Source organism: Carcharodon carcharias (genome assembly GCF_017639515.1).
Source record: "Carcharodon carcharias isolate sCarCar2 chromosome 37 unlocalized genomic scaffold, sCarCar2.pri SUPER_37_unloc_2, whole genome shotgun sequence".
Taxonomy (NCBI): domain Eukaryota; kingdom Metazoa; phylum Chordata; class Chondrichthyes; order Lamniformes; family Lamnidae; genus Carcharodon; species Carcharodon carcharias.
In genome coordinates this window covers 1,932,957-1,954,942 of record NW_024470767.1, presented here as the reverse complement: position 1 = coordinate 1,954,942, position 21,986 = coordinate 1,932,957, and the positions used below count along the sequence as shown (strand labels likewise).

The following is a 21,986-nucleotide window of genomic DNA, read 5'->3' as shown; positions in this document are numbered from 1 at the left end:
TGGTCCATCACAGGCAGGAGAGTGATACAATTTCCCATGGGCATAAACTCGCTGGGAACTGACTAGCAACAGGGCAAAAGTCAGCTGGATTGACATTGTCCTCTTGATCAATGAGATGTGATGCACAACAACTTGTGTTTATATAGCCCCTTTAATGAAGTAAAATGTCCCAAGGTGCTATCAAACAAAAGTTGACACCGAGCCACTGAGTAAGGAAGTACTGGGGCAGACGATCCAAAGCTTGGTCAGAGGTAGGTTTTAAGGAGTATCTTAAAGGAAGGGTTTTGTAGTCCTGATGTGTGTGGCTCCTGAACAAACAATCTTGTTGCATGGTCATAAAGTATTATGTCTAAATGCTAGATGATAATGCGTTGAATGAACGTGCAATGGTTGGTGCTGTTTGTGATAACTCACCTGTAACCCCATCCCTCTCTTGCCTATCTATTCAGGGTCATTCCAGTTTCATCACCCACCTGGACTGGTCTCAAGACAGCCACTTCATCATGTCCAATTCTGGAGACTACGAGATCCTCTACTGTAAGTACAGAGCTTGCAGATCACTGAAGCTGCTGCTAAAAGCAGCACATGGGGAAATGCCATGCCATCAAACCCACGTTATAAAGGTGGGTGGTAGTGCTGCCTTGATAGTTCAGTGGGTAAATGCACAGCACACTATTGACTGCCCCAGTCTGAGGCAGCTATAATGGTGCTAGGCCGGGCCTCAATGCCCCTACCTAGGGTATGGAGGGAGGTTTGGTGAGGGATCCTACTCCTGCTACAGGATGTGTACATTGGGGATATAAGGTGTGGAGGTGATTGGGCTTGAGCCTAGTCAGTACCCTTTCACATCTCTGAGAAGTGAGAAGTCAGTGTCATCAGGGTGGATGGAAATGCTTACTAGAAAAGAAAGGATCTCTTGTGGAGGGAGTAAGTGGCTCAGCAGGTCAGTAAGACCGGGACCGGCTGTATGGTAGATAATGTAGACACCTTGACTAGTGTCCACTCTGCTGAGTTTATAGATTGCAATTGACTGGAAACAAAGTGGGAGATGTGTCCGTTTAAGGAACTAGGATCCACAGACAATAACTTCGAGTGATTTATCCTGTTTTACAGGGGACATTGGGGGAGGATGCAAACTACTCAGGAATCGTTACGAATGCAAGGATCTGGAGTGGGTTTCATATACCTGTGTCCTGGGATTCCATGTTTTTGGTAAGAATTATAGCTGTGGGAATGCTGGACAGGGAATGAGGGGGAATTCCATGGTCATTGGGTGGGGGAGTGGGTGGTAGTGGGAAGAGATTAGGGATCCTCCTTTGTTTTTGAGGTTTTGCTGAAGCAGGAATGTATCTCAGTGCTGGGTGAACCTAACAGGAATTTAACCAGCTCTGATTTTTAAGACTGCCCTAGGCATGGGGAATACTCAAATCAGCCAAATATCCAGGTGGGTTTCTAATGCCGATGCTCTCCAATGAAGATGGTTTTGCAGTGGATTGTTAGTCAGCTGCAGATGCATTAGTGCCTTGTATGAATTAAAACCCACCTTGGAGAAGGTACTATGGAGATTTACTTGACCAACTAGGGGTGAGGGACTTATGTGGAGAGACTAGAGAAGCCGGGATTGTTTTCCTTAGAGCAGAGAAGATTAAGGGGAGATTAAATAGAGATATTCAAAATCATGAAGGGTAGATAGGAAGAAACTGTTTCCAGTGGCAGAAGGGTCAATAATCAGAGGGACACAGATTGAAGAAAATCAGTAAAAGAACCAGAGGGGGAGATGAGGAGAGTGTTTGCTTTTTTTACACAGCGAGTTGTTGTGACTTGGAAGGTGCTGCCTGAAAGGGTGGCGCTTTCAAAAGGGGAATTGGATAAATACTTGAAAAGGAGAAATTTGCAGGACTACTGGGGGGAAGAGCAGAGGGAAGTGGGATTCATTGGATAGATTTTCAAAGAGCTGGAACAAGCACAATAGGCCAAATGGACTGCTGTTCTGTATGACTATATTAATTCCAATGGGCTTGGTCTATACTGTGAACTTTCGAGTGGTTTGAATAATGTTGGGAGCCATTTCTTTTCACTTTGTGTCTTGCTACAGGAGTCTGGCCGGATGGTTCTGACGGAACAGACATCAATGCACTGTGCCGCTCACACGACGAGCGCACGGTGGCTGTTGCTGACGACTTCTGCAAGGTTCATCTCTTTCAGTATCCGTGTGCGAAACCCAAGGTCAGTCATAGCTGTGGGAAGCATGCGTTGGGAATTTGGAGGTGGATCAGAAAGATGTGTCCTTGTGACTTGTAGGAACAGGAGGCCATCCAGCCCTTTGAACCTGCTCCATCATTCTGTCAGATCACAAGTGATTTGTAACTCAATTCCATTTAGCTACCTTCGCTGCATAATCCTTCAACATCCCTTGCCCAACATAAATCTATCGATCTCCGGAGTCACGAATCAGATTGGCAAAGGTACGTCCGTACGTACGAATTAAGGAGCAGGAGTAGGCCATTCAGCCCCTTGAGCCTGCTCTGCCACTCAATAAGATCATGGTTGATCTGATGTAACCTCCACTCCACATATCTGCCTACCCCCGATAACCTTTCACCCCCTTGTTAATCAGGAATCTATCCACCTCTGCCTTAAAAATATTCAAAGACTCTGCTTTCACCACATTTTAAGGAAGAGACTCATGATTCTCAGAGAAAAACAATTTCTCCTCATCTGTCTTAAATGAGCAATCCCTTATTTTTAAACAGTGACCCCTAGTTCTAGATCCTCTCCCAAGAGGAAACATCCTCTCCACATCCACCCTGTCAAGACCCCTTTGAATTTCAAAGGTTTCAATCAAGTCGCCTCTTAACCTGTCCAACCTTTCCTCATAAGACAACCCGTCATTCCTGCTATTAATATAGTAAACCTTCTCTGAGCTGCTTCTAACGCATTCACATCCTTCCTTAAATAAGGAGACCAGTGCTGTACACAGTACTCCAGATGTGGTCTCACTAGTGCCCTGTACAACTGAAGCATAACCTCCCTACTTTTATAATCAATTCCCCTCAAGATAAACGATAACATTCTATTAGCTTTGCTAATTATTTGCTGTACTGCATACTAGTCTTTTGTGATTCATGCACTAGGACGTCCAGATCCCTCTGAATCTGAGCTCTGCAACCTTTCACAGCCTGGATGATGAGTTCAAAGAGTATTTTCAGGGCGTTTGCTTAGAGCAGCGTGTTTTAGTACCAAACAGAGAGCAAACTATACTTGATCTGGTAATGTGCAATGATGGAATTAATTAATGATTTCATAGTGAAGGTGCTCCTAAGTAGCAGTGATCATAACATGACTGAATTTCATATTCAGTTTGAGGGAGAGAGGAGTGGATCTAAAACTAATGTTTTAACTTAAGTAAGGGAAATTATGAGGGCATGAAGACACAGAACTGGGAAATTAGGTTAAGGGATAGGTCAGTAGAGATGCAGTGGCAGACCTTTAAGGAAATATTTCAGAATACTCGGAAAAGTTACATTCCAGTGAGAAAGAAAGACCAGGGGACTATGCACCATCCGTGGCTAACTAAGGAAGTAAGAGAGAGCATCAACTTGAAAGAAAAAGCATATAATTCCGCAAAGATGAGTGGCAGGTCAGAAGATATGACAGAATGTAAACAGCAAAGAATGACTAAAAGTTTAATAAGGTGGGAGAAATTAAAAGTATGAGAGAAAGCTAGCTATAAAGAGATAGTAACAGGTATTTAAAAAGGGAGAGAGTAAGGAAAGTGAGTATTAATCCTCTACTGAGTGAATCTGGGAAATTAAATAATTGAAAATAAGGAAATGGTGGATGAATTGAACAGATATTTATGTCCCTCTTCAATATAGAGGATAGCAAAAACATCCCAGAAATAGTTGTGAATCAGGAGGTGAAAGGGAGGGAGGAACTTAAAACGATTACAATCAGCAGGGAATGGGTACTAAGAAAATTATTAGAACTATAAGTTGACAAGTCCCAAGGTCCTGATCAACTTTTTCCTAGTCTTAAAAGAAATGACTGCTTAGATAGTAGATGCATTGCTTTTAATTTTCCAAAATTCCCTCGATTCTGGAAAGGTTCCATCAGATTGGAAAATAGCGAATGCGACTCCTCTATTCAAGAAAGCGGGGAGACAGAAAGCAGGAAACTACATCTGTCATAGGGAAACTGGTGGAATCTATTATTAAGGAGGTTATGGTGGGGCACTAAGAAAATCTCAATGCAATCAGGCTGAGTCAACATGGTTTTGTAAAAGGGAAATCATGTTTGAATAATTTATTGGAGTTCTTTGAAGAAGTAACAAGCAACATAAAGGGAAACTCGTGGATGTGCTGTACTTAGATTTCCAGAAGGCATTTGACAAGGTGCTACGTCATAAGAGCTCAAGGTGGGGGGGTATTAGCACAGATAGAGGATTGATCAGCTAACAGGAAACAGAGCTTGGGCATAAATTGGTCATTTTCAGGTTGGCAAGATGTGGTGAGTGGAGTGCCACAGGGATCGGTGCTGGAGCCTCAACTATTTACAATTTATATCAATGACTTAGATGAAGGGACCAAATGTATGGTTGCTAAAAATTTGCTGATGACACACAGATAGGTAGGAAAGTAAGTTGTGAAGAGGACGTAAGGAGTCTGCAAAGGGACATAGATGGGTTAAGTGAGTGGGCAAAATTTTGGTAGATGGAGTATGATGTGGGAAAACGTGAACCTATCCACTTTGGCAGGTAGAATAGAAAAGCAGTAGTTATTTAAATGGAGAGAGATTGCAGAACTCTGAGGTACAGAGGGGTTTGGATGTACTGATGCATGAATCACAAGAAGTTAGTATGTAGGAACAGCAAGTGATTAGGAAGGCAAACGGAATGTTGTCCTTTATTGCAAGGGGAATGGAATATAAAGTAGGTTTTGCTACAGTTGTACAGGGTGTTGGTGAGGCCACATCTGGGTACAGTTTTGGTCTCCTTATTTAAGAAAGGATATAAATGTGTTAGAAACTGTTCAGAGAAGGTTCACTCAACTGATTCCTGGGATGGGGGGGTGGCGGGGTTATCTTTGAGGAAAGGTTGGACAGGCTGGCCCTGTATCCATTGGAGCTTAGAAGAATGAGAGATCATCTTATTGAAACATATAAGATCCTGAGGTGGTTTGACAGGGTGGATGCTGAGAGGATGTTTCCCCTTGTGGGAGAGACTAGAACAAGGGGACACAGTTTAAAGATAAGGGGTCTCACATTTAACATGGAGATGAGAATAATTTTTTTCTCTGAGATTGAGTGCCTTTGGAACTCTCTCCCCCAGAGAGTAATGGAGGCAGAGCCTTTGAATATTTTTAAGGCAGAGGTTGATAAATTCCTGACTAACAGGTGAGTCAAAGGTTATCAGGAGTAGGTGGAATGTGGGGTTGAGGCCACAATCAGATCAGCCATGATCTTATTGAATGGTGGAGCAGGCTCGAGGGGCTGACTGGCCTACTCCTGCTCTTAGTCCGTATGCTCTTATGAAAGCTCCAAAGCCTTTTGGAGATGAGAGTTCAGTGTGATAAAGGCTTTTTCTGCAATGTTCTCTGTGATTCTAATAAATGAGGACAGGCACTCATTTTAATGCTTTCATCAAGTCTTTCCCCTGCTAATGTGATTGCAGGATACATTGGACCAAGGAGAGCCAGTGAACGGAAGGGTTTAGTGAACTAAAGCACAGCACCACTGAGTGTAAGGTAGCTTCACACTCTCTAGACACACTTGAGTCCATCAAGCTCCCAGAGCTTGGATTGACAGTGTCATTACAACAAGGTCAACAGATGCTCCTCCTGCCTGACAGCAGCGCCTGCAACAGGCGGAACTGAGGAAGAGCCAGAAAGGGAAACGTTTGGATGACCACAGAAAATATCTTTCCTGTTTTGCTTTTTGTGGTGGAGAGGCTGTGAATGGAAACAAATTTTAAACCACCCACACAGGAGATTCTTGCACTGTCATTCCATATTTTAAGCAAAAGCAGCTTCCTAATGGGGAAAAAAACCCTCCCCTTGCCCAATTTCCACCCCCACCACCCCCCCCCACCAACCCCTGACCCCTCATCCGACCCTCTCTGGTTCAATGTTCTGGCTCTGAGCTGAATTAATATTGTGGGTGGAAATAGTGGTCACTACCATTATGTAAGGAACAGCAGGTTTCTCACTGGAAACGTGGACAGTTGGTGCTAAGGTCAAGCTGGACTCTGCTGCCTTGCACTGTTGAGTAAGCTGGCACTGAGGATCTGTGTCCATGCATACCAAGTGGCCACTGGGTATTAAAGGTACCAGAGGGTGACCAGTTCCTTTGGAACTTTGCCAGGGCCTGACAGGAGCCTTTGAGAAGTGGAATGAAAAGGCTGCATTGAAGCATTATAAACCACTTTTATTTCTATGACTAAAAGCATTATACTGATCACTCTGATGGCTACTAAGACTGTTTGGAGAAAGGCAGACATGATCCTGGGCTTCCTAAATAGAGATAGAGTAGAAAAGCCAGGCTAAACCTTTATAAATCACTGAGTTAGACCCCAGCTGCAGTCGAGTGTCCAATTCTGGACACCACACTTTAGGAAGGATGTCAAAGCACTGCAGAGGAAATTTATTAACATGGTCCTGGGGTGAGGGACTTCAGCTAATGTGGAGAGACTGAAAAAGCTGGGATTGCTCTCCTCACAGTAGAGATTTCACAAGTGTTCTTTGCTATACTGAATATATTTCTGCTTCTCCCAAGTTGATTTGGTTTTATTGCAACTGTGCAGTGTGCTGCAGGGAGTACTGCTGACCTTCCCAGTTGTTCCAAACACTGCCCCAAGCAGGCACTTGGTGTTACTGCAGCCCCTTGCCCTGTTTACTGAATGTCTTGCTTTCATGGACTGGATTGACAGGGCTGCAATAATCCATTGTTTGGACGTCACCATTTTATGTTGAGAGGAAGGTGGGGGAGTAAAATGTGATTCAACCACAAGTACTTGCATTTATATAGCACCTGTTAATGTAGAAAGATGTCTCAAGATGCTGCACATAGATGTGATCATAAATAAAATGTAGGCTGATCCAAAGGACTCCATGACAGATATCACCATTAGCCAGTGTCTCTAGAGGAAGTTATTATTGGATTTATATAAGATATTGTCATATACCTATCATCATACATCCCTTACTTCTGATATATAAGTCCGAGGACTAGATACATTGAAACATCTGGTAAGTGCTCTATTAAATCAAGTCAAGGAGATAATAAATGCAACCCTTAGTGAAATGCATACGATATATAGGTACTAAATATACTTGCATATCATTAACCTATTCAGGAGATTGCAAGTAGTGCCACCTTGATTATTACACTAACCTCAAGCAGGATTAATGCCCCCAAGAAGCCCTAGTGTATTGTATGTCTCTCACAACTTACGTCTAAGTAATCTTTCCCTATAACAAGTCTGTGCAATAATATTTAATTCTTGTTCACTGTACTTACTAATGGGAATCTATGGGTATCAGTTATGGACCTCCACTTACAAATGTTACCTGGAAAATTCCTACATATGTGCAGATTCTGACCCTCTTAATTTTCCTTTGCTTGTAGGCACCCAGCCATGTGTATGGTGGACATGGAAGTCATGTGACTAATGTCCGTTTCACACACAATGACACCCACCTGATTTCGACAGGGGGCAAGGATACGACTGTGATGCAGTGGCGAGTGATGAACAGCAGCCTTGAACGCAGCACTTCCATCTCATCCACCTCCGTTTCCTCGTTGGACTTCCCTTCAAGCAGCAATGCTTGAAAGGTTTAATGGGCAGATTCTCTATTTGCCCCCACCCCTACCGTCTCTGAAAATCAAAGGTGCTCGGGCCAAGAGGTTCACTGGTGGTGCAGATACAAGTTGAGATGAGGTGTTTCTAGCCAAGGATCATTTGGAGATTCTGTAAATGTTTCTCAGCTTCCCTCATCTTTACATTTTCATCTTGCATCTAATACTGAGAAGTGATGGGGGTGGGGGATAACCTTGATACTGGATTTAATTATAAAAGTATATTTGAAAGTCACTTGTTTTGAATAGAAAATGCAGGATTGTGAACGTCTGATTGTAGAATTGCCAGGGAAGTGTAGTAGGGACACCCTACAGTAAAAGGGGAAAGCTTGGATTTCTCTTTGGTGTAGGAGTTTTAGATTTAGTGTGCAGCAGTGGGATGTAAGCAGGCTTTGAATGAAGCTTGGATCAAGTCAGTGGAATTATAAAATGATGTGAAACAAGGTTTGATTGTGTGCAAGATGGACTTGATATATAAAGAGCATTGTGGCTGCTTTTTGTCGAGTTGTGGGGGGGGGGGGTGCAATCCTGTGTGTTTGCACCCCTTATTGAAAAAAAGGTTAGCAGCAGAGTGGGATGTTAAGATTGCAGTGTTGCAGGGACGGGACATGAAGGTTCTCTCCCCAAAATGTTCAGTGTGGTACCTACATGGGCAAGGGCAGAACAGTGGTCAGCTGTCAGGTGCAAAGAGGGACTTTAGTAAGCAGCCAAGTCATTGACTGTGTATTTAAGTCAACAAAATGGAGAAGACAAAAATCTTTTGCAGATTTTGTCTATGTGGTAGTTTTCATTTTAAAGTCTGTGAAGTAACCATGGGCAAGTGGACAGATAACAAGCAAACCTGCTGCTATTCTTTTGCCACTCACTGGGTGCTACAGCTGGGGCAAGAGCAACCTGATCTTCTCTGACTCACTGACTTTGTCATGCAGGTCATTGGCAGCTCTGCGGGGAGTCAGGGTGGTAGGGAGACACTTATTCACATTCCAGCAGTCAATGACGCTGCAACTCTATCTGATAACTTACCTGGATTTCATTTTTAAAAGTGATAGTCTTTGTTAGTCTTTTATAAATGTTGTGTTCTTGGGAAGAATTGAACTTTATGGAAATTAAATAATTGGAGCCAAGCATTGTCACAAGGACCAAAGCACCTTACTCACAGACTAGATGATTGTAAACAGTTCTGAACTGTACAGAAAATGTCATTTTTTTCTTTGAAATAAAGCCTAAATTTAACAATCTTGTTTAAATGTTTGCCAGTATTTAAAATTGCCTGCAGCAGAGGGGCTGGCTGGTCATCTAATTTCCTGGTTATTCATCTTGATTTATCCCATATGCAGGAGGAGGGCATTCAGCCCCTTGAATCTGTCCCATCATTCAATTAGCTTGTGGCTGATCTGTTTCTTTGTATCCCATTATCATCTCTTTTTGCCTTGCACTATCATTGCTTTTGACACTTAATCTCTGCTGCCTGCCACCCCATCACAGACCTCCCCTTCTGTTCTTTCCTCCCCCTACCCTGTTTTATGTCTCTGTACTTAAAGTCCTGTTACATCTATAACTTTTTCCAGTTCTAATGGAAGATCATTGACCTGAAACATTAACTCTATTTCTTTCTCCAGATTTGCTGAGCTTTTCCAGCATTTTCTGTCTTTATTTCAGATCTCCAGCATCTGCAGTTTTTTTGCTTTTATCATCCCTGAACTGCCTGGCTCTAATTTTAAGGTTCTGCCCCTTGTTCTGGACTCTTCCCTCCCACAACCAAAGTTATAGTTTGCTTCTCTCTATCGACTCTGAAAAATAATGTAACTGGTTGTTGACAACTAAATTTCTCCATCTCTCAGTCCACAACTCCATTTGTTGGTGTGCGGCATACTAAAGCATGTTAGGACACTTAGACCGTGATTTCGGCACACTCTGTTGCTCTGTGACCTCTGCTGCCAATTGTTTTCAGTAATTGAGTGAGCTGTTCCAATGATGGAACACGATGTTGCCCACAAGCTGATTTTTACAAATATTACATAGATTGTACAGCACCAGTAGACCATTCAGCCCATCCACTCCTGGTGTTTATGATCCATACGAACCTTCTCCCACCCCTATTTCATATCATCCTCACCCTATCAGAATATCCTTCCTTTCTTCCTTATGTTTATCCAGCTTCTCGAATTTATTTTTTATTTAGCAAATGCAAATCCCTGAAGCCAAGTGATAGCCTTCTCATTTGTTGAGTTTGTGATTAGTCTGCCACTTAATCTGTAGAGGGGACATTCCTGGATAATGTGCATCATTGTTTGTGTGTTTCTCTCCACAAATGCATAAGGCCCCAGTGGTGGAGATTGCTGCACAAGGGCCTAGCCTGTCCTGAACCTGTTTAGCAAGGGCCACTGTTGCCACGGGAGCTCAAAACCAGCCGTTTAACAGATGGGGTTTGTCACAAGGAACTTGTTCCCCCTTAAATGTATCTATAACATTCATCTCAACCATTCCATGATAGTGAGTTCCACATCCTCCCTATTCTCTGGGTAAAGAAGCTTCTCCTGAATTCCCAAATCAATTTTTTAGTGACTATCATATTAATAGCCCTTAGTTCTAGTCTCCCCCACAAGTAGAAAAACCTTCTGTACATTGACCCTACCAAACACTTGGAAAATTTTTAACAGGTCACCCATCACTTTTCTGTAGAGAAGCTTTTAGTTTGCATTTTTCCTTCTCGGAAAGTCAATAGCAATTTTCTCAAAGATTTTTTTGTCTGAAAGCTCTGATCCAAAGCTCTTGTCTGAATTTAATATCCAGAATAAACCAAATATATATGCTGATCTATGCTGTTAGCTAATTTCAACTGTGCCAACAATTGGCTTCAGTATCTCTGGGTTGGAGCTGGGGGGGGTTTAAAGATCAACCTAGATTCTCATCTGATCATAGGTCTGGGCTCAGTTATGATGCCTGCCATAGTGGAACAGTCTTACGCAGTGAAGAACAGACTTTTGGATTAGGCAACCAACCCCAGCACTCCAGCACCCCAAGGACAGGAGGGAAGAAATTGGGAAGCTGATAGGTGTTTAAATTCCTGAATGGCTGCATGTCAGGAAACATAAAAAATAGGAGCAGGAGTAGGCCATTCGGCCCCTCAAGCCTGCTCCGCCACTGAATATGATCATGGCTGATCCTCTATCTCAATGCTGTACTCCCATGCTCTCCCCATATCCTTTGCTGCCTTTAGAATCCAGAAATCTATTTCCTCCTTAATTAAATTCTGGAGTTAGAGGGACCCATTTGCTGTCCGTATGGATGCTGGTACCTAGGTTGGGAACTAGTATCACAGAATCTTTCGGCACAGGAAGAGGCCATTCAGTTCATCGTGCAAGGTCTACAAAAAATCTATCCAATTAGTCCCACTCTTCACCAGCCCCAACCCTGCTCCTTCCCCGTAGCCCTGCAAATGTCATTTTTTCAAGTGTTTATCCAATCCCTGTTTGAAAGTTCATATTGAATCTGCTTCCACCACCCTTTCAGGCAGCACAATTCCAGATCGCAACAACTCACCAAGTAGGAAAGAGTTCTCATTCTCCCTCTGATTCTCTCACTACGAGTTAGTAGGAGAGACCTTTCTGATAATCCATTCGAGCCTGCCATCGAAGAGCACTAAGCCAAAAAAAAAACAAAAGCAATTCCAGCATGAAGAGATGCACATTGCCGTTTTATACAGCAATACTTTTGTGTGTGTATAAATGAGTTCAAATCCCACCATGGTCAGTCTGAGAATTGAATTTGGTTTTACAAAATCTGGAAATAAAAAGCCGGGTTCAGTAAAGGTGATCATGAATATTTCGAATTTCGGTAAAAACCAGCTGCATCGCAACAATACGTTAAAGATACTTAATTGCTTGTAAGTGCTCCAAGACATCCTGAGGTCTTGAACGGTGCTATATAAGTGCAACCCTTTCTTTAGATGTCCTTTGGAAACATGCCATCTTTATCTGGCCTATATGTGACTTGGGTCCCACACCAACTCTCAGCTGCCGTCTGGAGTGTCTTAGGCTAGCAGGCCACTCTAAAGTTGTGTCAAACTATTGAAAGTGGCAGCTCACTGCCATGATCTTCTCGGGGAAACTAGGGGGTAGGTAAAAATGCAGGCCTTGCCAGTCATGCCCACAATCTAAGAAAGAATGCATCTTAAAAAACACCTTTTGATCCAAAACCACACAGTGGGTGGTCTCTGTAATGTAGAGAGGTGTTTACTGACACTTTCAAAGCTTGGCAACACAACAGCAAATTAAATTGATTTCTCAATGATAAAAGGTTTTTTAAAAAAGCATCATCTTTTCATAAATTTTGAGACACTTTTAATTTGAGTTGTGAGCAGTGGTGAGGGGTGGATTGAAACACAGTCTCTTGAGGATCCTGTTTATTGTGTTCATACTCTATTCCATAAGCCATGACAGGCAGGCAAGAGCAGCTTTCTAATCAGTGATTTCAGGACTCACTGGGGAAGGAAAAAAAGTCTTGCCACGAATGGTATGTGGGCATCTTGGATGGTATTAAAAGATACTGAGATTTTGCATTTAAAGTGACCTATCATCCCGTTAGTTTTCTAAAGAGAAAGTTATTTTTTCTTTATGTTGAGAATGAAAAGTGTAGTCTCTGAGGTAGTTTCCTTTGCTATACAGTCTTTGCCTGGTTGTTTCAGAAATCCTGTTCCTCAGCATGTCAGTGGTGCTTCGAGTTCAAAGATAGCACTGCTTTTTCATAGTATGTGTTTATTAAACTGTCTGTAAGATGGCAGCTTACAGAGCTTCCCTCATGGTAGAGGTCACATGCCTACAGCAAGCCAGCTAGGACATGGTAATAGTTGCATTTTAAAACTCAAACAAATGACATTCTGACACTGGGAGATATGCAAGAATGGGCACAGAACACAGACAGGATCAGAATTTCTAGATAAAAACAAAAAACTACGGATGCTGGAAATCCAAAACAAAAACAGAAATACCTGGAAAAACTCAGCAGGTCTGGCAGCATCGGTGGAGAAGAGCAAAGTTGATGTTTCGAGTCCTCAGAATTTCTAGAATTTTCTCTCCTCCTCCAACAACTGATTCCCTGTGACACGATTCTTCTGGCACCTTGCCTAAGTGACCATTATTCATGTAGGCAGGTGATTCATCCACAGAGGAACCTGCAGCCAACCCTAAGCTGACACCTTGATAGCTGCAATTCCAAGAACAGTCGATGGGCAGTGATGAAGAGCAGGAACCATGGTTATCTCTCACCTTCCCCCGCCCAGGGTTTGAGGCCAGATGCAAAGGGCTAATTATCAGCCCAGCCAAGATCAACTTGCCTCAGTGAAGGTCAAATCTGGGTACCTTTCTGATCTGTAACTCCCTCTCTAAAACCACCGATGAGTTTGGCATCAATTGTTCAGAATTATTTATTTTTTTCTTCTACCCCACGTTTTTTCCACTCGAATGCACAGAGGCTTTCGGGGGGTCGGGGGGGGGCAGGAATTACTATTTTGTTTTCTTCTGGGACGGGTCCTTTCTTTCACCTTGGTGACATTCGTCTAAAACTAACACTTGTTCTAATCAACAGGCAGGAAACTGCCTAAATTTGTGCTTTGCTTAATCACTGCGCACATATGCTGCACACCTGGGTTTAGGGCTGTGCCATTCTCCGAGAACAATATCGCGGGCAGTTAACACCACAACTCACAACACTTAAGTATAAAACCAATCATTTTTTAAATCCTTCAGACCTGTTGCCGATAGGAGTTGTCACCTTATAGCAGGTTCCAACTGTCAATTGATAGAATCAAAGACTTTCAAAAGAGGTCTCTGCTCATGATGTAAAATGGGGCAAAGCTCTGGAAACCTTAAATATGTGATTGCTGCTCCCTAATTGCATAAGCATAGCATGACAGGGACCATCTCCTGGATTGCAATAAAGTGCAATGTCGCATAAGGTGTCAGTTTTGGCACGCAGACACTTGTCTGAGAAAACTGTGGGTTCAAGACCCAATCCAGGGACTTGAGCCTCACAAGCCAGGACAAAAGTCCCAGCATCAGTACTGAGGGAGTGCCGCACTGTCAGAGGGTCAGTACTGAGGGAGCACCGCACTGTCGGAGGGTCAGTGCTGAGGGAGTGCTGCACTGTCAGAGGGTCAGTACTGAGGGAGTGCCGCACTGTCGGAGGGTCAGTGCTGAGGGAGTGCTGCACTGTCAGAGGGTCAGTACTGAGGGAGTGCCGCACTGTCGGAGGGTCAGTGCTGAGGGAGTGCTGCACTGTCAGAGGGTCAGTACTGAGGGAGCACCGCACTGTCGGAGGGTCAGTACTGAGGGAGTGCCGCACTGTCAGAGGGTCAGTACTGAGGGAGCACCGCACTGTCGGAGGGTCAGTGCTGAGGGAGTGCTGCACTGTCAGAGGGTCAGTACTGAGGGAGTGCCGCACTGTCGGAGGGTCAGTACTGAGGGAGTGCCGCACTGTCGGAGGGTCAGTACTGAGGGAGTGCCGCACTGTCGGAGGGTCAGTACTGAGGGAGCGCCGCACTGTCGGAGGGTCAGTACTGAGGGAGCACCGCACTGTCGGAGGGTCAGTACTGAGGGAGTGCCGCACTGTCGGAGGGTCAGTGCCGAGGGAGCGCCGCACTGTCGGAGGGACAGTGCTGAGGGAGCCCCGCACTGTCGGAGGGTCAGTACTGAGGGAGTGCCGCACTGTCGGAGGGTCAGTGCTGAGGGAGTGCCGCACTGTCGGAGGGTCAGTACTGAGGGAGTGCCGCACTGTCGGAGGGTCAGTGCTGAGGGAGCGCCGCACTGTCGGAGGGTCAGTGCTGAGGGAGTGCCGCACTGTCGGAGGGTCAGTACTGAGGGAGTGCCGCACTGTCGGAGGGTCAGTGCCGAGGGAGCGCCGCACTGTCGGAGGGACAGTGCTGAGGGAGTGCCGCACTGTCAGAGGGTCAGTACTGAGGGAGCGCCGCACTGTCAGAGGGTCAGTGCTGAGGGAGTGCCGCACTGTCGGAGGGTCAGTGCCGAGGGAGCGCCGCACTGTCGGAGGGACAGTGCTGAGGGAGCCCCGCACTGTCGGAGGGTCAGTACTGAGGGAGTGCCGCACTGTCGGAGGGTCAGTGCTGAGGGAGTGCCGCACTGTCGGAGGGTCAGTACTGAGGGAGTGCCGCACTGTCGGAGGGTCAGTGCTGAGGGAGCGCCGCACTGTCGGAGGGTCAGTGCTGAGGGAGTGCCGCACTGTCGGAGGGTCAGTACTGAGGGAGTGCCGCACTGTCGGAGGGTCAGTGCCGAGGGAGCGCCGCACTGTCGGAGGGACAGTGCTGAGGGAGTGCCGCACTGTCAGAGGGTCAGTACTGAGGGAGTGCTGCACTGTCAGAGGGTCAGTGCTGAGGGAGTGCCGCACTGTCGGAGGGTCAGTACTGAGGGAGCACCGTGCTGTCGGAGGGTCAGTGCTGAGGGAGTGCTGCACTGTCAGAGGGTCAGTACTGAGGGAGTGCCGCACTGTCGGAGGGTCAGTACTGAGGGAGTGCCGCACTGTCAGAGGGTCAGTACTGAGGGAGTGCCGCACTGTCGGAGGGTCAGTACTGAGGGAGCGCCGCACTGTCGGAGGGTCAGTACTGAGGGAGCACCGCACTGTCGGAGGGTCAGTACTGAGGGAGTGCCGCACTGTCGGAGGGTCAGTGCCGAGGGAGCGCCGCACTGTCGGAGGGACAGTGCTGAGGGAGCCCCGCACTGTCGGAGGGTCAGTACTGAGGGAGTGCCGCACTGTCGGAGGGTCAGTGCTGAGGGAGTGCCGCACTGTCGGAGGGTCAGTACTGAGGGAGTGCCGCACTGTCGGAGGGTCAGTGCTGAGGGAGCGCCGCACTGTCGGAGGGTCAGTGCTGAGGGAGTGCCGCACTGTCGGAGGGTCAGTACTGAGGGAGTGCCGCACTGTCGGAGGGTCAGTGCCGAGGGAGCGCCGCACTGTCGGAGGGACAGTGCTGAGGGAGTGCCGCACTGTCAGAGGGTCAGTACTGAGGGAGCGCCGCACTGTCAGAGGGTCAGTGCTGAGGGAGTGCCGCACTGTCGGAGGGTCAGTACTGAGGGAGCCCCGTGCTGTCGGAGGGTCAGTGCTGAGGGAGTGCCACACTGTCGGAGGGTCAGTGCTGAGGGAGTGCCGCACTGTCGGATGGTCAGTGCTGAGGGAGTGCCGCACTGTCGGAGGGTCAGTGCTGAGGGAGCGCCGCACCGTCGGAGGGTCAGTGCTGAGGGAGTGCCGCACTGTCGGAGGGTCAGTGCCGAGGGAGCGCCGCACTGTCGGAGGGTCAGTGCCGAGGGAGCGCCGCACTGTCGGAGGGTCAGCGCTGAGGGAGTGCCGCACCGTCGGAGGGTCAGTGCTGAGGGAGCGCCGCACTGTCGGAGGGTCAGTGCTGAGGGAGCGCCGCACTGTCGGAGGGTCAGTGCCGAGGGAGCGCCGCACTGTCGGAGGGTCAGTGCCGAGGGAGTGCCGCACTGTCGGAGGGTCAGTACTGAGGGAGTGCCGCACTGTCGGAGGGTCAGTGCCGAGGGAGCGCCGCACTGTCGGAGGGACAGTGCTGAGGGAGTGCCGCACTGTCAGAGGGTCAGTACTGAGGGAGCGCCGCACTGTCAGAGGGTCAGTGCTGAGGGAGTGCCGCACTGTCGGAGGGTCAGTACTGAGGGAGCCCCGTGCTGTCGGAGGGTCAGTGCAGAGGGAGTGCCACACTGTCGGAGGGTCAGTGCTGAGGGAGTGCCGCACTGTCGGAGGGTCAGTGCTGAGGGAGTGCCGCACTGTCGGAGGGTCAGTGCTGAGGGAGCGCCGCACCGTCGGAGGGTCAGTGCTGAGGGAGTGCCGCACTGTCGGAGGGTCAGTGCCGAGGGAGCGCCGCACTGTCGGAGGGTCAGTGCCGAGGGAGCGCCGCACTGTCGGAGGGTCAGCGCTGAGGGAGTGCCGCACCGTCGGAGGGTCAGTGCTGAGGGAGCGCCGCACTGTCGGAGGGTCAGTGCTGAGGGAGCGCCGCACTGTCGGAGGGTCAGTGCCGAGGGAGCGCCGCACTGTCGGAGGGTCAGTGCCGAGGGAGTGCCGCACTGTCGGAGGGTCAGCGCCGAGGGAGTGCCGCATTGTCGGAGGGTCAGTGCTGAGGGAGTGCCGCACTGTCGGAGGGTCAGGGCCGAGGGAGTGCCGCACTGTCGGAGGGTCAGTGCTGAGGGAGTGCCGCACTGTCGGAGGGTCAGTGCCGAGGGAGTGCCGCATTGTCGGAGGGTCAGTGCCGAGGGAGTGCCACACTGTCGGAGGGTCAGTGCCGAGGGAGTGCCGCACTGTCGGAGGGTCAGTGCCGAGGGAGTGCCGCACTGTCGGAGGGTCAGTGCCGAGGGAGTGCCGCACTGTCGGAGGGTTAGTGCCGAGGGAGTGCCGCACTGTCGGAGGGTCAGTGCCGAGGGAGTGCCGCACTGTCGGAGTGTTAGTGCTGAGGGAGTGCCGCACTGTCGGAGGGTCAGCGCTGAGGGAGTGCCGCACTGTCGGAGGGTCAGTGCTGAGGGAGTGCCGCACTGTCGGAGGGTCAGTGTCGAGGGGTGCCGCACTGTCGGAGGGTCAGTGCTGAGGGAGCGCCGCACCGTCGGAGGGTCAGTGCCGAGGGAGCGCCGCACTGTCGGAGGGTCAGCGCTGAGGGAGCGCCGCACCGTCGGAGGGTCAGTGCCGAGGGAGCGCCGCACTGTCGGAGGGTCAGTGCCGAGGGAGCGCCGCACCGTCGGAGGGTCAGTGCCGAGGGAGCGCCGCACCGTCGGAGGGTCAGTACTGAGGGAGCGCCGCACCGTCGGAGGGTCAGTGCCGAGGGAGCGCCGCACCGTCGGAGGGTCAGTGCCGAGGGAGCGCCGCACCGTCGGAGGGTCAGTGCCGAGGGAGCGCCGCACCGTCGGAGGGTCAGTGCCGAGGGAGCGCCGCACCGTCGGAGGGTCAGTGCCGAGGGAGCGCCGCACCGTCGGAGGGTCAGTGCCGAGGGAGCGCCGCACCGTCGGAGGGTCAGTACTGAGGTGGCACTGGACTGTCAGATGTTAGAGGGAGTGTTTATCAGATGAGATGTTAAAATTTAAAATTGAGGCCTCCATCTGTCCTCTGAAGTGAAAATGATAAATGATCTCTCAGCCATTATTGGAAGATGTCTGTGGCCAATATTTATCCCTTGACCAGCACCACAAAGAGATTATTACATTGCTCTTTGTGGTAGCTTGCTATGCACAAATTGCCTATAAACGGACAACTTCAATTTACATCTAGGCTGGGTAATTAACACTAATGCTGCGGACAATGAATTCCTGGAGTGTGTATGAGATGGGTTTCTGCAGCAGTATCTGGAAGAACCAACTATGGTGGTAATGTAATGAGAAAGGGCTAATTTATAATCTTGCTTTAAAGGAGTCTTTAGGAAATAGTGACCATATAGAATATATGGATAATATAGATAATGTAGAATTTTACATTAACTTTGAAGGTGATTTAGTTGAAGGTGATTCCAAAACTAGAGTCTTAAATCTGAACAAAGGAAACTATGAAGGTATGAAGGGCAAGTTGGCTATGGTGGATTGGGAAAATAAACTAAAAGATTTGATGGTAGCCAAGCAATAGCTAGTATTTAAAGAAGTACTACATGGTTACAACAAATGTACATCCCTGTAAAAAAAAAGCAACAGGAAAGGTGAATCAACAATGGCTAACAAAAGAAGTTAAAAATTGCATTAGATCAAAAGAAGTGGCTTATAAAGTTGCCAGAAAAAGTGCTAAACCTGCGGATTGGGAATAATTTAGAATCCAGCAGAGGAGGATCAAGAAACTGATAAAGAAAGGGAAAAGAGAATATGATTGCAAGCTAGCGAGAAACTCAAAGGCAGGCTGTAAAAGCTTCTATAGGTATGTGAAAAGGAAAAAAGGCAGCAACAGGAGAATTTACAATGGAGAACAGGGAAATGGCAGAGAAACTAAACAGTTACTTTGCGTCTGTCTCCATGGAGGAAAATACAGAAAATCTCCCAGAAATACTAGGCAACCCAGGGTCTTGTGAAATGAGTAACTGAAAGAAATTAGTATTAGTAAAGAGTTAATACTTGAAAAATTAATTAGATTGAAAGTCGATATATCCCCTAAACCAGATGAGCTACATCCTAGATTGTTGAAGGAGATGGCCTATAGAGATTGTGGAGGCATTGGCAGTTATCTTTCAAAATTCTGTAAATTCTGGAAAGGTTCCTGCAGACTGGAAAGTAGCAAATGTAACCCCACTATTTGAGAAAAGAATAGAGAGAATGGAGAACGACAGACCTGTTAGTTTGATGTCAGTAGTAGGGAAATGTTAGAATCTCTTATAAAGGATGTGATAACTGGACACTTGAAAAATTATGAGATAATTGGGCAGAGTCAGCACAGATTTATGAAAGGGAAAACATGTTTGACAAACCTGTTGGAGTTTTTTGAGGAAGTTACCTGTAGCATAGATAAAGGAGAACCAGTGGATGTGGTGTATTTGGATTTTCAAAAAGCTTTTGATAAAGTCCCACACAGGAGGTTAGTAAATAAAAGTAGAGCACATGGGATTGGGGGCAATACACTGGCATGAACTGAGAATTGGTTAAAGACAGAAAACAGAGAGAAGGAATAAACAGGTCGTTCTCAGGATGGCAGGCTGTAACTAGTGGGGTACCGCAAGGATCAGTGCTGGGCTACAGCTGTTCACAATCTAAAAAAATGATTTGGATGTGGGGACCAAATGTAATATTTCCAAATTTGCTGATGACACCAAACTGGGTGAGAATGTAAGTTGTGAGGAGACTTCAAGCGGACTCGGACAGGCTAAGTGAATGGGCAAAAACACAGCAGATGGAATATAATGTGAATAAGTGTGAAGTTATCCACTTTGGTAGGAAAAAACAAAGGCAGAATCGTTCTTAAATGGTGAGATATTGTGAAGTGTTCATGTCCAAAGGGAGCTGGGTGTCCTTGTTCATGAGTCACTAAAAGCTAGCACGCAGTTACAGAAAGCAATTAGGAAGGCAAATGATATGTTGACCATCATCACAAGGGGATTTGAGTACAGGAATAAAGATTTAGTCATTTGATAGTACAGAACTTGGGTATTGCTAAAGAAAAGAGATTATTTTTTTTGAAGTTTTTTGTCTTGCACTCATCGGGATAATTCACAAGAAAATAGCAATGTCAGGGGAAACAATATATTTATACTGTATGAGAGAGAGTGCTGACTGGTTAGCCAATGGACTCTGATTGGTAGAGGCGTTGCTATGGAGAATGCACTAGTTGATGGTGTGATGGTGACTGACAGTTAACTGCCAAGTATTGTTTGAAATTTAAAACAGGAAGCTTTACTCTGATTGGCCAATGCCTCCACAATTTCCACTCTCACTTCCCTCAGTATCCTTGGGTGCATTTCATCCATTCCTGGTGTCTTATCAATTTAAAGTACAGATAACCTATCCAATACCACCTCCTTTTCAATTTTAAACCCTAATGTCTGAATTACCTCCTCCTTTCCCATGATCTGTGTGGCATTTTCTTCCTTAATAAAGACAGATGCAAAGTATTCATTTAATACCTCAGCTACATCCTCTGCCTCCATGTGTAAATTCCCCTTCTGGTCCCCATCATCCCTACTCCTCGTATTACCACCTTTTTACTATTCATATGTCTATAGAAGACTTTGGGATTCCCTTTTATGTTAGCTGCCAGTCTCTTTTCATACTCCTGCTTTATTCTCTTATTTGCTTCTTCAACTCGCCTCTGAACCTTCTATATTCAGCCTGGTTCTCAATTGTAGTTTCTACCTGACACCTGTCATAAGTACAATTTTTGTCTTTACCTTAATGTCTATCTCATTGTCATCCAGGGGGCTCTGGATTTGTTTGCCCAACCTTTCCCTTTTGAGGGAATATACCTTGAGTATTGCTGAAAAAAAGAAATGTCAAAGCTTTTTGCTTTGCACTCATCAGGACACTTCACAAGAATATCAATATAAGGGGAAAACAACAATTTATACCGTATGAACAGAGAGCTCTGATTTGCAAGTGGACTCTAATTGGTACAAGCATTGCCATGGAGAACGCAATAGTGATGGTGACTTAGTTAGCTGCCAGACATTGCCTGAAATTTAAGCTGGGCAGCTTGCCCCTGATTGGTCAAGGCATTGCGCTGAGGAATGAGTCAGTGAATGGCTGTCACTTATTTTGTTTAGCTGAAACAGGCGCAATGTGTTCTTTCTGTCTGCAAAGAACAGAGCTCGGTGTATTTTTGCTGACTCCCCATGTCTTCTCCAAACTCTCACTCTGTCTAGCCCCGTGTCTCCTCCAAATACTCTGTCTAGCCCCATGTCTCCTACAACCACTCCCTCTGTCTAGCCCTGTGTCTCCTACAAACATTCACTCTGCCACGCACCATTTTCAAACCGAAGTCTCCTCTGAACTCCCATAAATGAGTCATTGTTTAAAGGGTTACCTTTGTCCCCTGTCGCCTCCCCCACTTCAGTGTCAGTCAATATATCAGAGTGAGGGTGTCAGTGTGAGTATAAGTGTGATAGTGTCAGTCAGTGCGTGTGTGTCAGTGCAAGTGTGTGATAGTGAGGTCAGAGTGAGAGTGTTAGGGTGATAGTGAGTGTCAGTCTGAGTGTGTAGTGTGAGTGTGATAGTGAGTGTGAGTGTGATCATGTGTCAGTCAGAGTGAGTGTGTCATGAAGCTATTAATGTATATAATACTTTGGAAAATGCTTTTCTTTTAAAATGGAGGTTTAGTTTGCGGGTGTGTCTTAATTGGATTAAAGCCAGCTAGTCTGGGTGTTTTGAAATTTAAGCCGGGCAGCTTGCCCCTGATTGGTCAAGGCATTGCGCTGAGGAATGAGTCAGTGAATGGCTGTCACTTATTTTGTTTAGCTGAAACAGGCGCAATGTGTTCTTTCTGTCTGCAAAGAACAGGGCTCGGTGTATTTTTGCTGATTCCCCGTGTCTTCTCCAAACTCTCACTCTGTCTAGCCCCGTGTCTCCTCCAAATGCTCTGTCTAGCCCCATGTCTCCTACATGTCCCATCTCCCGCGCATCCGCCCTCACGCCTTCTCCTCCCTCCCAGAAACATGATAGGGTCCCCCT

The 21,986-nt window shown here is 46.8% G+C and overlaps 2 protein-coding genes across 3 annotated transcripts in view; one reads left to right on the top strand and one right to left on the bottom strand.

Annotated features, from left to right (window-relative positions):
• Positions 1-9,087, top strand: part of eml3 (EMAP like 3) — an 82,456-nt gene extending 73,369 nt beyond the window's left edge. For both annotated transcript variants that reach the window (XM_041182060.1, XM_041182061.1), the window contains 4 exons: positions 450-537; positions 1,114-1,212; positions 2,096-2,226; positions 7,624-9,087. In XM_041182060.1, the coding sequence (XP_041037994.1) occupies positions 450-537; positions 1,114-1,212; positions 2,096-2,226; positions 7,624-7,827 (522 nt within the window). In that variant the 3' untranslated portion in view covers positions 7,828-9,087. The remainder of the gene's footprint in view (positions 1-449; positions 538-1,113; positions 1,213-2,095; positions 2,227-7,623) is intronic.
• The window catches only part of LOC121274724 (RDS/peripherin-like protein xRDS35), a 333,428-nt gene that overhangs the window by 91,163 nt on the left and 220,279 nt on the right, over positions 1-21,986 (bottom strand). Inside the window, exon 2 of the transcript XR_005942286.1 lies at positions 11,398-11,496. The gene's annotated coding sequence lies outside the window, so the exon portion shown is untranslated. The remainder of the gene's footprint in view (positions 1-11,397; positions 11,497-21,986) is intronic.